General features: G+C 36.4%; 3 protein-coding genes across 3 annotated transcripts; all 3 read left to right on the top strand.

Moving 5' to 3' along the window:
* The first annotated feature begins 761 nt into the window (after nucleotides 1-761).
* Nucleotides 762-7,440, top strand: LOC141599162 (uncharacterized). Its single transcript, XM_074419088.1, has 7 exons — nucleotides 762-1,175; nucleotides 2,721-2,883; nucleotides 3,494-3,694; nucleotides 4,008-4,250; nucleotides 5,962-6,109; nucleotides 6,407-6,638; nucleotides 6,741-7,440. The coding sequence occupies exons 1-7, from the start codon at nucleotides 785-787 to the stop codon at nucleotides 7,082-7,084; spliced, it is 1,722 nt and encodes a 573-aa protein (XP_074275189.1). The 5' UTR covers nucleotides 762-784; the 3' UTR covers nucleotides 7,085-7,440.
* A 1,614-nt stretch (nucleotides 7,441-9,054) lies between these two features.
* LOC141599161 (putative protein S-acyltransferase 7) lies at nucleotides 9,055-15,062 on the top strand. Its single transcript, XM_074419087.1, has 5 exons — nucleotides 9,055-9,451; nucleotides 10,867-11,049; nucleotides 12,745-13,041; nucleotides 13,381-13,614; nucleotides 14,197-15,062. The coding sequence occupies exons 1-5, from the start codon at nucleotides 9,368-9,370 to the stop codon at nucleotides 14,719-14,721; spliced, it is 1,323 nt and encodes a 440-aa protein (XP_074275188.1). The 5' UTR covers nucleotides 9,055-9,367; the 3' UTR covers nucleotides 14,722-15,062.
* Nucleotides 15,063-15,952: 890 nt separating this feature from the next.
* On the top strand, nucleotides 15,953-18,649 carry LOC141599160 (uncharacterized). Its single transcript, XM_074419086.1, has 3 exons — nucleotides 15,953-16,561; nucleotides 17,291-17,510; nucleotides 17,743-18,649. Exons 1-3 carry the CDS (start codon nucleotides 16,319-16,321, stop codon nucleotides 18,408-18,410), a joined length of 1,131 nt encoding a protein of 376 aa, XP_074275187.1. The 5' UTR covers nucleotides 15,953-16,318; the 3' UTR covers nucleotides 18,411-18,649.
* Nucleotides 18,650-21,108: the final 2,459 nt, after the last annotated feature.

Below are 21,108 nucleotides of genomic sequence, written 5' to 3'. Positions count from 1 at the left end.
CAAATGGTGTACAATTTTCCACAGCACCATACTGACGAAAATACCTTTCTGATAACAACAACTCTCCTATAGGACCGTCCTATAACATAGGACTGACCCAAAAGGGTAGAAGCTCAAAGGAAACAACTATATTTATTTATAATTTAATTTTATTTTAACTACCCGATATTTTATGATAAAAACTAACATATCTAAATATACAATTTATCAATATAAAATTTTAGGTTATCAAAATAAAATAATTTTTTACATATTTATTAATTAATTTATTTGGGCTTATAGTTATTGGGCTAGTCTTTTGGATAAATTGGTCTTACACAACAATTTGTGTTCTGATAAATACCCTTCCCTAGTTCTGGTAAATAGGTTAATCGGGTCAAATTTGGGTCAGGTTATTTCGGGTTGGGGTTATTTTAGGTTTGCAAACTTCGGGTCAGTCGGGTCGAGTCGGGACATTTCGGGTTCGAGTCATTTTGGGTTTGCAAACTTTTGGCCAGGTCAGGTCAAACCGGGACAATTCGGTTTTAAGTCATTTTCGGATCAACTCTTATTTTGTTTTATGAATAATAATTAGTGTGCAACAATAAATATTCGTATTTTATTATACTGGGTCAGGACAATTTGGTTCAAATAATTCTCAGATGTGACCGTGTGGGGTCGGTCATTTTGGTTAGGTCAATTTTATCCGGCCTACGGCCTACCCCGCTATAACGTTCTCCACCATAAGGTCATTTTAGTAAAAAGACCGATCCATACTAAATCTACCTTCAAAATATGCAATCCCATGTTTATTTCTTTCCAACAAAATTCTCAAAAATCAAAAGCAAAAATGAAATTAACTGGATCAAAGAAAAGATTACTACTAATTAGCATAAAATCAGTACTAATTATAATTGGAATATTAACATTAATTGGGTTTATGATAATTAGTGTTAGACTTGTTGATCCATCAGTTGAAGCAGTATTTCCTCAGAAAATCCCAGATTCAAATATAATTTCAATTTCTGTAAATGACCCAGAAATGAATTTAATCAACTCTTCTTTATCTTTGAGAAATAATCATGGGTCTTGTGCTACTGTTGAAGAAATGGGTCATGTTTATAAGGGTGATTTTGCTGCTTGGAAGGAATCTCTTCGTGTTAGGAGATTGATTCATCATCATTTTCTTGTTAATGGTAATTCTTTTTTTTTTTTTTTTTTTTTGTAGTTTATTTCTTTATGTTTCCCCGTTTTAAGTACAAGTTGATAATATTTCACATGTGCTAGTTTCAGAAGTAAACGTAAAAGAATTAATCGAGACGGTGGGATTATTTGATGGTCATGGTATTTTCATGGTTATTGATAGATGATCAATAATTTGCAAGAAAGCTCTCAGCTTTCATCTAATGATAGTATAAAGAATTACTCCTTCGGTCGCAATCACTTGTTTACCGTTGATTAAAATAACCCTCACACAGAATATGATAGGTAAACAAATGAATGAAATGGAAGGAGTATTTTTGTATAAGCAGGTGTTGTACAATGTTTTAGGTGAAGGAATTTGTTGAGTTTGAGTTTAGAAGCTGAAGGTTTAAGGTTTAAGCTAGTGTTTTTGAGATGGTATAGATTTTAATTATGTAATCCTCTCACACAAAGAGCATGGTAATGATTAGAGCATTATGTTTGTATGAGGCTAATTTGAGAATTTGTGGGGATGGATCTTTAGTTATTGTAGGGAATTAGCCACTCTTTGTTTGGGGCTTGCTTGCTTGGGGTGGGGTAGTTAATTATATCGGGGTTTTAGTACTCAAAACAATCGGAAAATGTAGAAAGTGGTGGTGGAAAAGGAGGTGATGGGGAACTATTATTCCCATATGAGGTAACACATTACTATGGGGGAAGTAGGTTAGTTAGGTAACTATTAGCCTGCTTCTCTCATTTCCACCCTATGCCGCTAGTTGGCCACGACTCTCCACCATTCTTATTTCAGCTATATTACTCCCATAGCAATTACTTCTATTCTAAGCAAACCTTTTTTTTGTGATAAAATGAAAACCCTTGTATATGATTCTAGACGAAGGTGGTCATGTTCATGGTTACCGGATTTGCTTGGTACCCAGCGAATCGCGAATCGTTAAAAGCGAATTCTATCAAGTTGCTTACTTAAAATACATAAGTATAACACAAATTCTATAAGAGCGAATTGCGAATCGGCAAGGGGCGTATTCATAGCGAATCTGGTAACCATGGTCTTGTTGTATCTATGTTGAAATGTGATCTTGGGGTTCAACATTCAAATTTGTAATGAGGAGAATAACTCCAACGACACCTTCCATTTCAGAGAAGAAGTCTCAATTTACCTTTTTTTCTCTCCACAAAAAATCAAATGAGGCTTATTCACTAAAATGGAGGTAGTAGAACACTTTGGATCCTAATACCGGGTTAAGTCAATTTGGAAATATAGAATTTACAACTTAAAAGAGTACCTAAATGATGTGAGTTACGAGAATCTTCAGAATCTGCCAAATTCTATTGGTCATGGTAGCCATCTTGGCACAGGGCGTCCCTATATGAAATATGATTCCTCAGTACACTATTGAAGTAATGTTATTGACATAACGGATTTTGTTTAGCTTTTTTCTTTTTTTTTCCCTTGATAATTGCCTTTAGTCTAGAGAGCTTACCTTGTTCTAAAGCAGTTCTTGAGTGAGGTTTCGACATTATTTCTATGCTATTTTCAGGCGCCACAAGAATAAGGCAGCTCCCTCCAGATCAATTTTGTCGTCATGGTTTTGTCATAGCTAAGGCATCAGAAGCTGGATTTGGGAATGAAATGTACAAGATTTTAACTGGCGCGGCATTAAGCATCATGTTGAATCGCTCATTGATTATCGGGCAAACCAGGCATATTGGTTCTCTCTGAAGCCTTTCCTTTTACATGTATGCATATTATTAGATGCACTTGATGGATATAGGAATTAGTGTTTTTAACATTTGATAATTTTCCCACATTCTTCCCAATCATGATTTTTTCTTGCCGCGGAAAGTTTTGAATAAGATTGTCTTATACCATGTTAGGGCAAGACGTGGCAAAGTTTTGAGGTCTTGGTGAGATATAACTTGAAACTGTAAAAGATCACCTCATCCCTGGAATCCTCATGTCGTACCATATCTTACCGTTGGACGGTTACCAAAAAGTTTGTGTTCGGGTCTGGTGTCTTTGCGTCATTGTTAATAACGATGGGACTTTCTCTAAATGAGTTAGTATTTTTGAGTGATTCTAAATGAGGTTAATTCTTTGAAAGTGATACCAAAAATTTACTAGTTTGTTGTGTTTCTTTGTGGGTTTAAAATATGTGATAAATTTCTATGGCAAATCAGATATAAGTTGTTTCTGACCAGTTTCTACCTTGTTTGTTATACATTGCTATTTCATGTCGAAGACAAAAAAAATGGTTTAGCACTTTGTTTTGGCCATTATTGAGTCATATTAACAACTGTGCTTTCATTCCAGGGGCAAATATCCATTTGGCGATTATATTGTATACACAAATGCTTCATTTACCCTGAATGAGGTCAAACGTCTTTGGAGACGTAATGGTTGTATGTCAAAATATGGCCGTGATTTGGTTGCTCGTGTCGATGACTTTCAGAAGCCGTCGCATACTAACATCCTTTGCAGCAATTGGAGAGAGTGGCAAGAGCCAATTATCTGGTAAAACCCTGAAAGCATTTTTTCTTGTTGATGTTTATTATGATTTGATTTGGATTATGATGGAATGAAACAAAATGACTCAATAATTGGTTGTGTATTGTGAAATAGCAGTCATACACTGGCATTCCGCCATAATTTTCATTATGCATCATTCAGAATCAATCTCTTTGTGTCGGTAACTCGGGGGTGACAACTGATAACTGCGCATGGCCAACCCCCATCGAGGGAAGCCTTTTAGGCACTGGTGTGATGTTTTTGTTGATGTTGATTTTATGGACATCTATAAAATTAGTAATTTATGTTTTCATAATAGGATACAAAATACAACCGATGCTGTGGCAGCTCAGTTTTTCTTGAAGAATGTACATCCTGAGATGGAAAGTGCCGCTTTTGAGTTGTTTGGAAAGCCAGAAGTTAACTCCAGACCTAATGTTTTTGGGGAGTTACTGCGACTACTTATATCTCCTTCAGTGAGTATTGAAGCAGCAGTAAGGTCTGTTCTTGCCAACAATGGAGATCCAGATATCACACTCCATATGCGAATGCTGATGAATAGGTATTGTTACAGAATAAGTTACGTATCTCGTTGCATAATCCATGGTTACCGAATTCGCTCGGTGCCCAACGAATCGCGAATTGTGAAAAGCGAATTCTATTATGTTGCTTACTGAAAATACATATAACACACATTCTATAAGAGCGAATCGCGAATTGGTAAGGACGTATTCATAGCGAATTCGGTAACCATGGCATAATCTATGTCAGTTTCCTGCATCACTGTGTTAGCACTAGAGACTGGTATCAGATGCTGTGTTGAGAATTTTCTTCTATTATTCTCTTGTGACCTTAATGATTAAAAAATTAGTCAAAATAAATCTCTGGCAATGTTTTTGTAGCATAATGGAAGGAATGTGATGTTTCTTTTGCATTTGAGTGTCTACATTAGGATTATTTGGGACTTGCAAGTTTGTCAAAAGGCAGCAAATGTTACTGGTTATTTAGGTAGCTATCCAGTTTCTTGCTGGAAATAGTAAAGGGCACTTCTTAAAGACTTGTAAGTAAACATAAGAGATTATTGGGCCGAGATCCCATCTTCTATTGCCATTGGCCAAGATCCCAGCTTTGAAATGAGTATGTGACACGGTGTTAGAGAGTCATATATGGCTAATTGGAAAAAAGTTTCATGTTTTTGGTCTAAAATAGAAATTCTAAATGTGGCACGTGTCATAGCTTGGATATTGGACACATAGCCGCAGTGGTGTGTAGTAACATAGGTACAAACATTAGAAAGATTGCTTGGTTTTAAAATGTGCGAGGCGGTGGGGGCCATAGCGAAGAGGGGAAGGTGTTGAGACAAAAGCTCACAATTGATGAATGCTAGGCGCAGTTTATGTGCAAGTGCAATGTTAGATTTCCAAAATTACGTTGTGCCAAAAGTGATCCCCTTGACGAGCATGTATGTCCGACAGTGTAATACTATTGTATTATATTTGGGCTACATCTGGCCGCTTTGTCAAGGTTTTGAACGCTACCACGAGCACATTTTAAGTCAGTATTAGCCTCATTTATGGCGCAATGATCCCATTGAAATTTCTGTCATCATACAAAATTATAGTACATATTAAATTTTTTCAACATCAAAAGCGGGCATAAATCATAAATCATAATGGACAAAACAATTTTACTTTATGGTGTCATTGGACCCATGTAGAGACACTGGCTCACCGGTGGCAGCGAGCTTTATTTAGTCAAGTGATCCGATTTCATGAAATCAGTATTTATTGCTCTTTTTATTTCGCGTTTGGGATGTCATCAACTTCCAGTGAAGAAGTGGTGCCCCTGCTTTTCTTGAGTTCGTTATTGTAATCCATGAACGTCAATTCTTGTTTTATCTATGTTCATTTGGTATTTACTTATTTATTTTACTGTCCCAGCCCATGTATAATTCATTTATTCATTGCAAGTATTTCCACCTCAATTCCCAAGTACATTATTTGTACGTCAACAAACTGGGTTTCGGTTTCCAGTTAACTCTTAACATTTGAACCTTGTTGAAACATGATTTTCAATTGGATAGTTGTATACTAAGATATGCCAATGAGGTCATTGAAACACGATTCAGTTGAAAGTGTTCATGCCAACTATATGTTTTTACTTCAGCGTTCAAAGTGTGTTTTATTCAAGATGTGAACATTTAAAACTCCTTCTCTGGTGGGCTTTTCTTGGACCTCAAATAACTGAGGCGATGTACTTTGTTTTTGTATTAGGTCAGTGAGGGCAGTGCAAGCGGCACTGAGCTGCCTTAGGACAGCAATGGAGAATTCTGAGATGGTGGGAAGACCCAAGGTGGTTTTGGTCTCAGATACCCCCTTTTTCATAAGCACTATCAAGCCAATTATAGAAGAATTTGCAGAGGTACCCCTTTATATCGAAGTTTTAGTTTTCATACCTTTAATAGAATTCTTTGATCAGTTCGAAGTAACCTTATTTATGGTTTTGGACCAAAATTTTATGAGCTGAAAACTATGCGCGCATACTCACATGAGAGTGTTTTTGGCCATTTCTTACCCACTTGAAAATGTAGTGAAAAAAATAAAAAATGAAGGACTCCGAAAAGGAATGTTGCGAGTCCAATTGAATAGAGGTGGTACTTTTTAGATTGGCATTGAGCTATCCTTGTGTGTGCTAACTATAACTTTGTCTTTGTCCTAGGTTCTTCATTTTGATTATGAACTTTTTCGAGGAAATATATCGGTTGAGGTTAGCAAGTCACGCATATTGGGATTCCGGGTAAAGGATTGGGGGCCAGCACCTAGATGGGTTGCATTTGTCGACTTTTTTCTTGCATCACGAGCTAAACATGCTGTTATATCCGGGGCACAGAGGCGAGTTGGAACTACATACGCTCAGTTGATTGCAGCTCTAGCCGCTGCTAGGACCCTCGGTATTGATTCATCACTTCATCCCTGATCTCATTCTCCTTGGAAAACCAAAACCGGTACAAATTTAATAATATCTGTCTTTTTTCCCTCGTGTTAAATTTCAGATGAGAATTCCAGCACGAACCCCGACTTTTCGTTCCTCAGTAGCTTTCAAAGTAACTTACTTTCAAACGGGTTGAGCAATCAAATTGGATGGGGACATGTATGGAACAAATTTGCCGGGCCATTGAGTTGTCATGGTCAAGCCAGCCAGTGTGCCTATACGCCACTACTCCCTCCGGCTTGGTGGGATGGGATTTGGCAATCGCCAATTCCTCGAGACATTCGGAGATTGGAAGACTATGGTGTCCGGCTATCTAGTTTGGGCACCATTGATGACGAACATCTCCAATCATATTGCAAATCGAGGAAAAGCCGAGTGACTAAACTTCCGGTATCATCATTATGATATAGATTACAGGATATCCAATTTTTTGTAACTTTAGGCATTCTCATCCCGCCTCTCTGTATATCTAAGATGCCATTTTCTCTTCATTCTGTAAGGTTTGTGGGACAAGTAATAAGGAATCTGTATGCGATGGCGGATTGTTGTAGCAAGCTGTCAAAAGGGTTGTAGTAACCACATTACCTTAGTTTATGTTTGTTCAGCTCATTGAAAGTGTTTTAGGAGTCGGAACCGTCTGCGAATTTAGGTACGTATATGGGGCATAGAGGTGTAATGGTGTATTTCATGTACAAACAGCGAAACTGGTACTCATCGTCGATGGGGTTATTACCTTTCCCCTGTTGGATGGTTCACAGTTATCTTGGGTCTCCCATCCCCTTTGAACTTTGTTCTACTAGTGTTTGAAATATTAGCAAGTGAAGGAAATCCGCGAAAGTGGCAATTTACCCCCTTAACTTTGTTCAATGGTGAAATTAGACCCCATAACTTTCAATGGTAGCAATCAAGCCCCATAACTTTAACAAAAAGTGAAACTCAACCCCAAATTTTATTTTTCACTTAAATTTCAACAAAAATTCATTTTATATTTATATTATACAACTAATAATACATAAAATTACTAATTTTAAATTTCTTAATTTATACTCCGTATAAGTTTGGTTATTCAACTAAAGAATAATTTTACATTCATCTATATTAAACAAAATAAAAATATAATACAATTTTATGAACTATTCTTACATTTAGAATAAATTGTCTAAAATTGTAAAATTATAAAAAATTTGATTGTATAAAATTTATAGATTGTATAAATTTATAAAGTTATAAAATTAAATTTTATATTTGATTAATTGGATTATAAAAATGAATTTTGGTGGAATTTCATGAAAAATCAAATAATGGGGCTGAATTTCACTTTTTGTTAAAGTTATGGGGCTTGATTGCTACATTTGAAAGTTAAGGGGCCTAATTTCACCATTGAACAAAGTTAAGGGGGCAAATTGCCACTTTCGCGGAAGGAAATCTGTTATTTTGATTTCAGAATCAGTAGCCAATCGGTCGTTTAGGTATCGGACACGTGTGGGTTGAGCTGGACTCGTCAATAGTCAAGCTGGGTGTACCATCCCTCATCTGGCGACAGTCGGGCTGGGTCGTGTTAGGGTCAGACTTGAGCCAATCTGACTTGGCTCGTAGACAAGTCGAGGCTTGTCAGGCCAGGTTGGTCATGTTTTTCATTAAGACGAATTAAATCAATAAAGCACTTAATCAAATTCTTATAGCACTATCTATGAGGTGGCATCAAATACGAACTATATAAAATCGATATTACTTTGTAAAGTAAAGAATGATTATACAGTATAAAAGTTGGATTTCAATAATTGCTTAAAAATGTTTTTTTTTTTCCCTTCCTAATATTGGCAAAATTTGTAAGCCAGCAAAATGCAATCGCTTGTTTTTCCTATAACTTTTTTTTGTCTTTTTTTTATAGTTGTATAAAGGCATAAACACGACATAATAGGAATCGATAAATCTATAGCCCCCCAACACTTGAACTAATATCAATAGTAATTTATACAAGCAAATGTATGATTTAATAGCGTGTCCTTAATTTCTTAATGGGTAACTAACACCAATTCAAATAAAAATTTATATATTTTCTTACAATACAAATTCTCATTTAACATAGGCATTATCCATTTTAAGTTTAAATCGGGTGAAATACAAATCAAATCACACGATAAATTGCCTAAGAAGTGCTAAAAATTTTATGTTTATTACCACCATATAATAGGGACCTTTTTAATACAGTATTTAACTTGTGTCTTAAAAATGCTTAGTGTTCTTACAAATTATCTTTGACTTTAATTCTTTTGTTTGTTTTTGGACCAATTGTCATTAAACCAAGTTTTTTTCCCAAATTTGCCACTTGACCTCATATTTCCATATTAACCCTATAATTTGATACTTTGACTAATCCATAATCAAACACCAACCAACAACCACCCATGTAGAAAAATTGAAACAAAGAGCAAACAAAGTGTACCCTTCAATCCCACCAACTTACCTTCTCAAAATCCTCTTTTGCTTCCCTTTTTTGCTCAAAAATTGAATCTTTACCTTTGATTTCAGCTCTTATGTTGTTCATATGATTATGATTGCAACAAAACCCTAATTTAAACCACAAAGTTTCCACCTTTTTTGTGGTGGGGTTTCATTAAAGTTTCCATTTTTTGGGGGTTTTTTAGTAGAAGAAAAAAAAAAAGAAAAGGGTCAAAAGATAGAGAGATGTATGTTGTTCCTTCAAAGAATTCGGATCTCGCATCTGGGTCTACTGATTTTAGGGTTTATGAATCATGGAAAGGCAGTAATGTAAGTTCCCCAATTTTTTAATTTTCAATTTTTCAATTTTTCAATTTTTTTAGAAGTTTTTGTTGTTTTTTGTGATGTTGGTTTTGTTGAATTAGGTATTTTCTGAAATGGGTAGTATAGTTTTTTTAAGCTTGATATTAGATGGTAGATTTAGTTATAGTGTGGTTGTGGAACAGTCGGTCTTGCTTAAAGCCGTCTAGCCGTCTTTAACTTAAGACCTCTATTTTAATCGGGTGTGAGAGTCTTCTTAAATTAAGGCGGTCTTAAATAAGAAATGGTGTGAGAGTCATCTTAAATCTGCTTTATTGTGTAGGAGTTTGAGCAAATCTTGGTGATTTTGTTGTAGTAATTAAAGGTGATTAGAGAAGGATGTAATTGCATTAATTAGTGGAAAAAATGATTGTGATTTGAGATTTTAATCTGCCATATTGGGTAATTACTTATCTAACATAGATTTACAAAAGGGAGTTTGAGCTAATATTGATGATTTTGTTGTGTTGGTCAAATATATTGTTGCTCAATATAGAATGAGTCAAGCATTGAGTACTTGAAAGTCGGAAAATTGTTCGTTACAAATCTTGTTGCCACTTCATACAAGCATTTGATTGCTTCAAGGAGAGTGTGTGTACTCTTTGGTTAAGATTAGTTGGTATTCTGCGGGGAGCAGTCGGCGTGCCTTGTTTCTTTAAATGGTTGTCTTCTGTATTGGATTTTCGGTTTTGGTATAGGCCAAAAAAGCAAGCTGCTGTGGTGTTTGCTGTGCAAGAAGTATTAAGCAGAGCTTTTGTACTCTATCAGGCAACTATCGTTTCCTGAGTACGTTTTAAAACAGCTGGTTTTTGTGTTGCTTTCCAGCTTAACTGTGGGATAGATACAGTGGTGCTTTTATATGAGTTTTGTTGTTTTTGACGTTGTAGCTTACAGGACTACAAATACACCTTTGCTTTTGTAATTAAAAATCTATTATAAAGTGAGGCTTTCCTGACAACGACGGGGGGGTTTTATGGTAGTGAAGGACAATGCTTTTCATGATGGTGAGATAGTTATTTTTCTGGTGATTTGCAAGTTGTGATGCCTTCAGTGAGAAAGAAGGGTTATTTCCCAAAGACTGTGAATTTTTGCCTTTGGAAACAACGCACTTCATGATGTTAACACAGGGGTTAGGATGCGTACATCCAACCTCTTATGCCTCGCCTCATGTGAGATGGCCTTGTACAATATATTGTGCTACTGATAATACTTTCTGAATACTCCGGATTGTATTTATCTTGATATATTTTACAATTTCTCACTTTTTTATTCTTGAAGGTAGTTGTATGTTCAAACACTCAGATGTGGTGTATCATGTATGTTATGCTAAACTGTATCTTGAAGTGCTCTTTTGCTAATAGATTGTGTCTATTGCTCTACTGCAGATATTTTTATTTCAGGGGCGATTAATTTTTGGACCAGATGTCAGATCGTTGTTTTTAACCATATTCCTCATTTCTGCCCCAGTTGGAGTATTTTGCGCATTTGTTGCTCGAAAACTTATGCATGTATACCCTCATAACTCAGGAATATTAATCTTGGTAGTGGTGGTTGCTCTCGCTGTGTATGTAAGTTCCCTCCCTCCCTCTCTTATTGCATTCTTGCTTTACCTTGTCAATTTGTTCCTTTTTTAAACCAAGGTGCAGTCACTCAGTCAGTTGAGATAAAACCCCTCCTCTTATGCTTAATTCATCCCTGGAAACTCTCTTAGAAAATCATTATATCGCAATTAGCTTATGCAGTCCTTTCTGAGATTGTGATTGGTGACATTATTGTGCTTGAAATAATATGTCGGTTGAGCTTGTTTTTTGCATGTGTGTGGACAATAATAATGATAAAAGATGATGGCTCCTTTTATGACTTCAATTCTCTTCGTATCCGTGGTGATGTGTTGATGGAATCATGGTAGCCTAAAATCTTAGAAGTTGTCAAACTTCTTTTTTTGGTTTTATTTGAAAAACGAAGGTTTTTAGCTGTGTGCTTCATTACGATCCTTTGAACTTTTTTGTCATCATAAGTTTAGCTGCATGCATTATGTGTTACGGTTCTTTGAACCCTTTTAATCATTATAAGTTTTTGTTTTTTTACACTTAAAAACAGAAAGTGCAAATGCGTGCTTGAAGGATCACTTATAGAGCAATGCGTGTTTGAATGGGGAAATTTAGACAATGGGGAAATTTAGAGAGTGTTTGTTTGACTAAATTAGCATGATGGCGTTCCATTACCCCTTTAAAAGTTGCTTCAGAGTGATACCTAAATGGGCATTTTTTTTAATTCCTCATTTATCTTAATGTAAGTATCCTCTTTGAAATTAAAGTTCCTCGACCTCCATACATGAATGTTCAGATGATGTCTCTTGAAAAGAATAGCTTTTCAAACAGCCTACAATCAAAAGATCCTCAGGTTTTAGATATTTTTGTTCGAAAATCTTACTAACTTTTGACGTTTTTCGATTTTGCAACTTTAGGCTTTAGGTGAAGCATATGATATTGACGACTAGTGTGATAATTTTTAGAACTTGTTGATATAACTTTTGACAGCTTAATGTTGCTGTACAGTTAATTAGTTGCTGTTTGGGTTGTTGCAAAAGCATTTTTCTCGAACTTGTGGCACTTTCATTAGTGCCTTGATCCCTTGATTATTCATGTTATTTGATATTGGTTGATGCTTCCTCCATGCTGTGAACTGGTAACTGTAATTAACAGCTGAGTCCCGTGGTGTTCAAATATTACATCAACATTCTATGTTGAGGACTTGAGGTATATTGTTTCTAGTTGTTGTATAGTTGGTAAGCCATATCTGTCTACCACCTAGCATCTCGTTTGTATCTGGCATATATCCGTCAAGTATCTGTTGTATCAGCATTTTGTATTTTATCTTGTGGGCAGGCATGGGGAGAGGTCTGAGAGGGTTTTGTTGTGCATTCCACTTGAGGAATGGTGTCAAGTTTGGCCGAATATGTGTTTCAGCTTATTAAATGTATAACTTTGGTCACAATGTTTTTTTTCAGCACAAGTGTCATGCTATGTTCATATTGAATTGTCTGTGTTAAGTTTTTTCAGAGTAGCAATCGGTCAATGTAAATCCCGACTCATATTTAATTAGGTTATTCCATGAGCAACCTCCTTTTGTTTTATAATAGGGTAAAGGTTGTGTACACCCAACCCCTATACCTCATAATCCGTGGAACTTGAATGTCTTTTGAGTCATTGGTGTAATGTTATATTCACTGAAGATTTTGTATTTGGTTTCTTTGTTTTCAGGATCTAGTCCTCCTATTAATGACATCAGGAAGAGACCCAGGCATAATTCCTCGCAATGCACATCCTCCAGAGCCAGAAGTTAACGATGGTAGTGTTGAAGCTGGAGGTGTTCAAACGCCACAGTTGCGCCTACCTCGTGTAAAAGAAGTTCAAGTTAATGGCATTCCCGTGAAGATAAAGTACTGTGATACTTGCATGCTTTATAGACCTCCTCGCTGCTCACATTGCTCTATCTGCAACAACTGTGTCGAGAGATTTGACCATCACTGCCCTTGGGTTGGACAATGCATTGGGCTGGTGAGTTATCTGAGACATCACATCTAGATCCAAATTTAACTCAGATTTTATGAGGTCTAAAATTTTGGAACTGCCCTACACACAATGGGTCAAATTCCAATCTGTGAAAATTAGCCTACTTTGATGAATTCGGATCTTAAAGATGTGATTCAAATCCATTCCACTTTCATTGAACCCATATTCAAATCAGATCCTTCGTGTCTAAAAAGTTATCGTCTAGATAATTTTTTGTTGCGTTCTTGTGTAGAGAAAATCAATGCCACCGCTATAACTAATTACTATCCGTCTATAGCCAGCAGATAGCTTGGTAACTAATTGTTTGTTGCATTCTTGGTGTAGAGAAATTATCGGTTCTTCTTCATGTTTGTCTCAACCACCACCATCTTGGGTATCTATATTTTTGCTTTCTGCTGGGTGTACATCACGAGGATTAAGAATGCAGAAGATATTTCTATTTGGAAAGCCATGGTTAAGACCCCAGCCTCCATGGTTCTTATTATTTATACATTCATCGGTCTTTGGTTTGTTGGTGGGCTTACAGCATTCCATTTGTACCTGATTAGTACCAATCAGGTATGTCGCCTCTCTACAGCCTTTATCTTCTATTTTAGTTTCTACTCCACCTTTTCATTTTATTAGCCCCATTTGATCGATTTTCATATTCAACAAATTGTCTTGAACTTCAAAATTGGCCTTTAAATTCAACTTTCTAAAGTTTGCTCGGTTCAATCAAGAAAGTTTTATACTCCGTAAGACGAAGCTAAGTTTAAGCTGAGTTTTTCTTTCTTCGATTGGAGATCTTATTTATATGATGTAACAACAATCCATTTAATTTAAAATTCTACCTATATATCCATTACTTAAAATCTCGTATAAGAATTTGTGCTCCTTTCAGGAGTATATCAATGATTTAACTGTTTGTGATCCAAGCTGGCAAAGTCATGAGGGGTGGTACCCCGAACCTATGTTCAAATCCCGTCATAATGAGAACTGTCCTTGTGGCCCTATTTGCATAAAAAAATGATTCAATTGCTTAAAAGTTATGAAGTTGGAAAGGCTAATATATAGTGAAACAGGGCGAGAGTATTGTGTTGTCGTTTCTCATTATTCTCAAGTCTTGTGACGGGAAATTTACACTCGTGTTTGTATATGTAGACAACTTACGAAAACTTCAGATATAGATATGATCGAAGGGCAAACCCTTACAACAAGGGATTGGTCGAGAATTTCAAGGAAATATTCTGGATAAGCATCCTCCCTTCGAAGAACAATTTTAGGGCCATGGTATCAGAGGAAGCTCCACCACCATCCAGGCCAATGGGTACAGGGTTTATCAGCCCGAGCATGGGGAAGGGTACAGATGACATAGAGATGGGCCGTAAAGCAACATGGGGCGGTGAATTTGGGCCAGGCCTCGAGTCCAATGAAGGACAATTGAGCGACAACGAGATCCTTGTCAAAGATGGCAGGTTAGGTGAGGCATCTCCAGCTGACATCCGAGGCCATGTGGACGAAAATGCTGACCGTTCAGGACATCACCCTAGGCGGTCTAGCTGGGGACGACAAAGCGGGAACTGGGAAATGTCACCTGAGGTGCTCGCCTTGGCAGCCAGAGTTGGAGGTAGTAGCAATAGCTCCGGGCTGCCTGGCGGAAACCATCATACTGAAGTGAGGCAATGATTTTATTAGGCAAGATTTTCAAGTGTGTTTATCTTTGCAGCGTTTATTGGATGGGGGTGCTAAATTAGATCGATACAAACATGGCGTGTCCAATCAACTGGTTTTAACTTAATTGTGAATGTATAGTGATGCTATTTCCATCGCAATTTTTATTATGGGTCAATCGGGAACAATCTCTATGTATAAATCGCATAGGGCTAATTCCTTCATAGACTGCCATTTTGTGAGCGTCGATGTGGTACTGGGTAATGTTATTGTGAATGTGTAGAGATTTGTGTGATATTCGGTTGTGGAAATGTTGTTTGAAAGAATTATGTAAAAGGGTCGCCATGAATACCTTCCACGTTTGTGTCGTTTATATTGATAGATGTATTGGTGTTGCCTGTTTCAAATACCCATCAAGTAAATAGATGTTGGTTGAGTTGGTAATGTCGCCGATGTTATGAGTAAGTTTTGCAACATGCGACACCACATATTATAATTTGGTTTTGCAGGTTATGGATATTGAAGCTACTCATCACTTGGTCATGGAATTCTTCATGAATTTAACATTCGTTAACCTCTTTTCATTGTCTTTCAATTAGTTTCATTCCTCGTGCATAATAGGGAAGCACATGGATTAGATAAAAATGACAGGCTTCTTTTTTACCTATGGCAAAAAAAAAGGCAAGGCATAATGTAGACATGTACTCGGGTCGGGCTATGGCTGGGCCGGGCTGACCAAGGGCGGGGCGGGCTCTCCTGGTCAGACCCGGGCCAGGGGAGGACGGGCTTGGTCGGGCCGAGCTGGGCTGGGATATAATTGATCAGGCCCGAGGCGGGCCAAGAGCGGGCCAGGCTGACGGGCCTTACCAATTTATTTTTATTTCTTATCATTTTTGCTAAAATGGCGGGCCAAGACTGGGCCGGGCTGGAATTTTATGGCATAATACCACTTAGAAATTAATAATGCCAGTCATTTTTGTGATACAGTTAATAGTAACATGCCCTTAGAGGCTTAGACTTAGCTAATATTGTTGTGACATTAACAAAAAGTGTAGTGACTATCATTCCCCCCACCCCACCCACAAATACCCTGGACTGTACATAAACTAGTGTTACAAAAACAACTGGCCAAAACTCGTCCATTGAAAAACAAAACCGACTACACAAAATTGTCATACCGAACTGACCCGACCCGTCAACCAACCCATTTTGAAATAAGAGGACATGGCATTAATAAGAGTACAGTGTAGTTAATTGAAAGCTTCACCAGTGACAAACATTTTCCAATTGGTCAGCTATCTTTTTTGGTCTTTTACCCCCCCAATTTTTCCCCTCCTTCACATCACCCTATTAATTTCTGAATACTTCTCAACTAGCAATTTTCATGCAATTGTAGTAGATTAAATACATCCACACTTAAATACAGAAAAAAAAAACACCAAATTTGCCTTTTTTTTCTATACACAACAACAATCTAAATTTCAACATCCAAATTGTCACTTTTGGCTTATGTTTCATGCATAAATGCATATCTAAATTTCAAACATTTCATTATTTTACTTGAAGTTGTGTACTGTGTAGTGTAGTACAAGTAAAAAAAAATAGTAAAAAAATGTTTAAAAATCAGTTGCAAGAACTAGCACAAAGAAGCTGTTTTAATCTACCAGCTTATGCTTGTATGAGAGAAGGACCAGATCATGCTCCAAGATTTCGAGCTTCTGTTAATTTCAATGGTGAAATATTCGAGAGCCCGGGTTATTCTCCTACATTAAGACAAGCTGAACATTCTGCTGCTGAAGTTGCTCTTAATCTACTATCTTCTAGAGGGTCTAAGTCTCTCACTGCTAGGGTTCTTGTAAGTTTTGCTATTCTTCTTTTCTTAGTCTCGGAATGATTTGGGGTCATCTAACATGAATACTCATTACAAGTCATGTTAACCGAAAAAATAGTCCACGTCATGAGAAATAATGATTTGGGGTCGACTTACATAAAACTGATTAATTTCAAATTAAGAGAAATAATGATTCTGAATTGGCTAACATGACGGATTATAACCCAAGTCATTTGAAATAATGATCTGGGGTTTACATAAACTGATTAAATCAAAGTCATGAGAAATACTGATTTGGGGTCGGTTAACATGAACCGATTATAACCCAAGTCATGAGAAATAATGATTTGGGGTCGGCTAACATGCACCGATTATAACCCAAGTCATGAGAAATAATGATTTGGGGTCTATGAACGGATTATAAGCCAAGTCATGAGAAATAATGATTTGGGGACGGTTAGCATGAACCGATTATAACCCAAGTCGTCATGAAAAATAATGATTTGGGGTCGGCTAACATGAACGGATTATAACCCAAGTAATGAGAAATAATGATTTGGGGTCGGCTAATATATTGAGTTCCCTAGACCATACTGTGATAAGTTACAAATTTATAGTAAGGAGTAATTTTTTTTTTTGAAGAATATAGTAAGGAGTAATTTGGTTAGTGATTTTTTGTCAATTGGATCATTTTTTTTAATGAAATTGATTGTGTTTTATTTCGGAAATTTGGTAAATTTTGTGGGGTGGAAGGATGAGACAGGAGTGTACAAAAATCTGCTACAAGAAACAGCACATAAAGCAGGACTAAATTTGCCAGTATATACAACAATAAGATCAGGACCAGGACATGTCCCAGTATTTACTTGCACAGTTGAACTTGCTGGTTTGAGTTTTACTGGTGATTCTGCCAAAACTAAGAAACAAGCTGAGAAGAATGCTGCTATTTCTGCTTGGTCTTCTTTAAAAAAGAGTAATTTACTTTCTTAATCTCATTATTTCCGATTTATTAAAATCATTAGTTTTTGATCATCTTTTTATGGTTTCTAGTCATTTTTTACTGTTAATAGTTCATCTACTACAAGTTATTATTATCTTCAAAATCGTCACATAAACTTTTAGTTTTATAATATAACACGGTCTTTTATGTGAAACCGACTCATAACCTTATGAAAAGGTTTAATGTTGATTATTTGTATGTACAGTGCCACTACCAAGTTTGGTTTCAAAGAAAGAATCAGTAGAGAATCAACACAATGACGAAAAAGAAGAGGAAGAACAAATGATTGTAAGAAGAGTTCTATCAAATTTCAAGCCACAAAAATCCGGAAAGCAAAACGATCATCATCGTCATTATCCGAATAATCATCCAAGACGATCGAGAAACACGAGACCATGGAGATCAGATTATCCTCTTAAGTATAACAACAACATTAACAATAATCCTTGGAAACAACAAAACAGCTTTGTAGACCTTTTACCACCACCTCCTCCAAGAACAACCTCAAAGATCCTACCTTTAACTTCTAAAAACAATAGTATCTTCAGAGACAAAGGGCAAAATAGTAATTTTGGCGACACTGTGTCGGACAAGCCTAATGCTGCCCTTCTGGAACTAGGTCAGAGCTATTTTAGGAACTTGTTTTTTGGACCATTAGGTTGTGCTCAGGGGGGTAATATGGTAAATTACTGTGAAAAGTCAAATGGGATTGCCCAAGCAGTTCAAATTAGGTCAATTATCCCAGTTTGTGCAACTCCACCACCACCTAAATCATCATCATCATCATCATCATCATCATTAGTTAAACCCTTACCCTTAAACCCTCCCATTAAGTTAGTTAGTGATCTTAATAAGTTAGAGCTAAATGATTAGGTTGATTAGGTTGCGAGTGTTGAATAAAAGAAGTACGTGTCCAAGTGTCAGACTTGACTGTTTCCGACTTTTTGGTGCAAAATAAGACATCCAATATGTGGAAGAGGAGAAAATCAAGATGTGATTGTAGATTTGTCCTTATCAAGTGTGGAATTGAACAGTCAATGTAATATAATTTCGGAATTCTGGTTGCTACACTTTAGTCAGCCGTTCCCAAATCATTTTAACCTTTTGTTTAGTTATTATCAGCTTTTTTTTCTAGAGTGAAGCGGAAAAAATAAATAAATGAGACGTGTTAATTCCCCAATTGCTTTCTTGGCATAGTGTCTCACAATACCGATAGTAGTGTGAGACATTATTTTAAGGCATGGGCCTAGCATTGTGACACGATAACTTTAAATACGAGGTTTCCGCAGATGTTAACTAGTTTAGTTGATAAAGTTATGAGTATTGGTTTTCATGACCTGTATTCGAACCTCATAGGCCTAAATACGCCTTGTGGCTCCCATTACGCTTAAAAAACAATTTTGGCACTATCTTGTCGTTAAATTGAAAAGTTGATACTGAAACTCGATACCATCAGACGACAAACACAACGACATTGGTTTATTTCCCTATGTTGTTTAGTCATAGGGGAGTGTTTTTGGAGGTAGTGCATTAAACAACTTAGGTGAGTGACGGGGAGAGGAGGGCATTGAATGAAAGGTAGTGTGAAAAGAGAGAAAAAGCAATAAATAAGGAGGGAGGGAGGGAGATAAGAGAGGGGATGGGAGGTAGGCAAATAAGGATGGCAACGGTAAAATAGTGTGTGCAAAACTATGTGTATATAGCAGACAATTGCAGTGATTAACACAATGCATTTAAGTTTGTTAGTCAGACTATTTATTGCTCTTTGTCCTTGCCATTATTACTTATACCCAGCTAGCCGAATGGTCTGTATCGGGTTTACATTGAGCCCTGGGGATTAAGTTTCGATCCTCGAGGTTCGAGGGGATCGTGCTCGTCCACGTCCTGACTATCTACCTTTGAATCTATCAAAAAGAAGCGTATTCAGTATTGTTTGAGTAAAATATTTGGAGAAAAACATGTTTTATGGAAATAAAAACGGCGATAATTTATATTCTTCATTTAATCATGTACGCAGATGTGATGATATCTACATTTCGCTAGGAAAAGTTTTTTTTTTTTTGGTTCAAATGAATGTACTATGTCGCGAGTGAGAATTGAATTCCCAACTTCATGGTTGGGAGTAAGAGAGCTCTTGTTCTCTTGCTAGGAAACTCGATACATACTACACAAATAACATAACATGTGTCAAGATCAAGGTTCACTTGGATCTATACTTAAGAGAGAATGGCAGAATTCACGTATACCTTTATAAAACTTGCATTGATTGTTAAAATGAAAATTAAGTTATCAATACCGATCCATTTAGAATTATTTGTTAAATTGTTTTAATTTTGACAACTTGTTGATGTGACACGAGTACGACTAAAACAAAAACAATGAAAAAAGTATGTACATTGGATTAAAGAGGCAAAAACATAAGAGTTTTAAAGAAGTTTGACATGTTTACGGCGACTATTTGTCTTATTATATCGAGTAATAGTTTACTATAAACAATATTTACCAGTAAATAATTTTTTTTTATTTTTATCTTACAAAGAACCCACTAAAAATAGTTGCAATTTCTCTTGGAAGATAGAAATTTTCAATAAATATTTTGAGATCATTTTTAACTCCAAGAGTATAATTTTAGTGAAATCTCTAAACATAAGCCCGATCCTTCTCCGCTCTAACTCATGATAGGTTCAATTCCTTATCAAGATTTGATCCTTAAACTCAGGGGATTATATTCACGTCTCAATAACCATTAAGCCACTAATGTTTGTTGGTTAATAGTACTTAAAAACATTACATCTTATAAGAAATATTATTCTTGAACATACTCCCTCCCATTCAAAATAAACCTCCCTATTTCCTTTTTCGGTTATTCACAATAACCTCCCTATTTCCTTTTTTGGTAAGTGTTTGTGTGGTCCAAATTTAATTGTATGGTGGGGTAGTGTATTTGTGTGGTCCAAATTTAATTATATGGTGGGTTAGTGTGTTTCCTTAATTTTTGTGCCAAAATGAAATGGGAGGTTTATTTTGAATGGGAGGGAGTATAAATTTATTTAAAGTTTAAAGTATTTCATAAAAAATCTAAAATTGGACTCTACTTTGTAATAAAAAAATTGTTGAGGACTAATTATTTTTTAGATCAAAGATAATTTATTGAAGAAAAATTGTGTATGCCGGTGCTTTAGGTAGGAGTGGACAATAAGGGGAGTAAGCTCGATCGGGTCATTGAGCCACAACACCCTCGACCCATCTTACTCGCCTGACTCGTCCCCATGACCCTCTTTGCTTGGGTCGACCTTTGACCAGGGCCCACCTCATAAAAATACCTTAAAAAAAAAAAAGTAAAGGTTGTCCCACCCGACTCCTTCCTCCCTTACCTGTCATCGGGTCATAACATAGTTAGGTTTGAGCCAACCCAGCCTAACGCAACCTACCTTTCCACCGAGTCAGTTTAAGGTCATGTGGGCCAACTATGAAAGTTGTCTTTGGATTGATTTTTCTATTTTCAACTTTAGCTATGGCTCATGATTTTTTTTTTCTTTTTTTGTATACAATCTAGTATGAGGAGTTGATC

Source organism: Silene latifolia, chromosome 9 (assembly GCF_048544455.1).
Source record: "Silene latifolia isolate original U9 population chromosome 9, ASM4854445v1, whole genome shotgun sequence".
NCBI classification, from domain to species: domain Eukaryota; kingdom Viridiplantae; phylum Streptophyta; class Magnoliopsida; order Caryophyllales; family Caryophyllaceae; genus Silene; species Silene latifolia.
The sequence above is the reverse complement of the archived record's forward strand: the minus strand, read 5'-3'. Positions and strand labels throughout refer to the sequence as shown.